We start from the raw sequence: 2,106 nt of genomic DNA, 5'->3' as shown, positions 1-2,106 counted from the left end.
CCTATCCCAAGAATTACGTATGGCATCCAAGAATTACTTGAGACATCCAATAAGAGAAGGAGAAGGTTAGAACCTACATTTGTTACACCAACTCCTTACAATAATATTTTCCTCCAACCTAATGTCCTCAAATCTTTATAAATAAGAACAACTAATATGCTACCTTCATCCTTCATTTTGAATCATCTTAAAGTTATATTTCCTTGATAATTAGTAGTTTGTGCTCAAGATTTTGAGTGATAAATCTATGGCCAAATTAGCTATCCTAGTTGGATGCTGCTATCCAGATGATCCTGACCCTAACTTAAGACTAGAAGGCTGCTATAATGATGTGGAAACAATGAAAGAACTGCTGACAACTAGGTGTGGATTTCCGCCCAAGAAGGTGGTAGTTCTCACAGATAAGCCTGACTCCCCTTTGTTACCCACAGGTGGTATTATAAGGAGCGCGATTGATTGGATGATTGAGCAAGCCAAGGCCGGTGATGTTTTGTTGTTCTATTTCGCCGGCCATGGAAGTTTCCGTGATTTCGGGAAGGGCTGGGGCTGCATAAGAGAAGAAGCGATTGTCCCCTGTGACAGGGAGCCCATTTTCAGTGAGTTGAAGATATAATACCCATGCCAAAGCCACAAATATCTTGTTTATCTCTTCAGCATTCCTAAATATTAAAAGCTAAGAACAATCAGATCGGAACTTGCTGCTTTATTAACTAACCTCGATATTACTTTTTTCAAAACAGGTGCGCACTTTCGAGAAATGGTAAATCGCATACCACAAGGTGCTCACTTGACTATAATAGCAGACTCCTGCAACAGTGGTGGGCTAATTGAAATGTTAAAGCAGCAAGTTGGACCTCGCTTTCCTCCACATGTTTGCTATACCCCAAGGCCTTACGACTACAACCCACTTTACAAACCCAGACTAATGCCCATGACGGCAATTGTGCGGCATTTGGAATCTAGGAGCAGACGCTTGAGGCACATATACGCAAACGATGTCAGTATCAAGTTCCGGGGGCAAGCTGATCACCATGCTCAAGTTAATGCTTCACACCAGCCAGTTGATCAGTTAGACGACAAAGGCATTCTTATCAGTGCATGCCAGTCCGATGAGTCATCGTTTGATAGTCGGGGTGCTATTCGGGGTGTTCGTCATCCTCATGGTGTGTTTACTGCTGTACTTTCTGAATCGGTGAAAGAGGAACCTGGTCCGATCAGCTATAAATTGCTCGTCGAGAAATGTAGAGCTAAAATAGGATTGTTCGTCGAGAAATATAGACCTAACATGGAACGCCCCCCGCATCCATGTCTCTACTGCTCTGACGAGAATGTTAATGCACCTTTCCTGCAGAATCGCTGAATTAACTAAGCCCCCGCCTTGCTACTAGAGAATACCAATTGGAAGATCGAGGCCCAATTGTTGACCTGTTGTGATCGTTGACTAATGTAATAGTTGTCTATAAATTATGTCTTCTATATATAGACAGAGGACGAGTTGTGTTTGAACTGTGTTTTGTGATGGTGTTATCTTATAATTCTATCGAATTCTGGTCTGTTAAGTTTCTGCAACTCTAAGAAGTGGTATTTTATTTTGTAATTTCTGGTGTATGTTGCCCTTATTAGCTTTTGAGAGGATTTAATTGTGATACACTGTTATCCTTTTGGTTATGTCACAAGTGTGCATTTGTTATTGACTTGTGAAGAGAGAAAGAATAATATACAAACGGAATAAGTGGACATTACCTAAAGATACCGCATGTTATGATAAGTGTCATCGTGCATTGAAGAGTGTCAGGACAAATTTATAAGTGACTAATGAGTCATCAGCCTAATATATATCAAGTTAGGTAAAAACCATTTACCGTCTTAATGTGAGACCTCAGTCTCGAGATCAAGTTAGGTCACATGATCCACAGTCTAGAAAATAATAAAGAAAGAAAGTTATCATGAATAAAAGATATCTCTTCTTCAAAAAAAAAAAAAAGAGAAAGTTACATCTCATTTCCTTCTCATTCTTCCTCTTTACATTATAAATACTAACTTAAGTATCAGAGTTTCTTCCAAGGGACAGAACCACACCTCACCACAGGTCCTTTTTGCCGAGTC

The 2,106-nt window shown here is 40.0% G+C and overlaps 1 protein-coding gene across 1 annotated transcript; it reads left to right on the top strand.

The window, feature by feature from the left end:
* The first annotated feature begins 247 nt into the window (after nt 1–247).
* Nucleotides 248–1,360, top strand: LOC113782499 (metacaspase-5-like). The gene is made up of 2 exons (XM_027328391.1): nt 248–596; nt 741–1,360. The coding sequence occupies exons 1-2, from the start codon at nt 248–250 to the stop codon at nt 1,358–1,360; spliced, it is 969 nt and encodes a 322-aa protein (XP_027184192.1).
* Nucleotides 1,361–2,106: the final 746 nt, after the last annotated feature.

This window comes from Coffea eugenioides, chromosome 9 (assembly GCF_003713205.1).
Source record: "Coffea eugenioides isolate CCC68of chromosome 9, Ceug_1.0, whole genome shotgun sequence".
In the NCBI taxonomy this organism is placed as follows: Eukaryota; Viridiplantae; Streptophyta; class Magnoliopsida; order Gentianales; family Rubiaceae; genus Coffea; species Coffea eugenioides.
This window is presented reverse-complemented; position numbering and strand designations above follow the sequence as displayed.

Coding starts and splice junctions, on each gene's coding strand:
- LOC113782499 (XM_027328391.1), top strand. CDS start 248: ATGGCCAAATTAGCTATCCTAGTTGGATGCTGCTATCCAGATGATCCT. Junction 597..740: donor TGACAGGGAGCCCATTTTCA/GTGAGTTGAAGA, acceptor TTTTCAAAACAG/GTGCGCACTTTCGAGAAATG.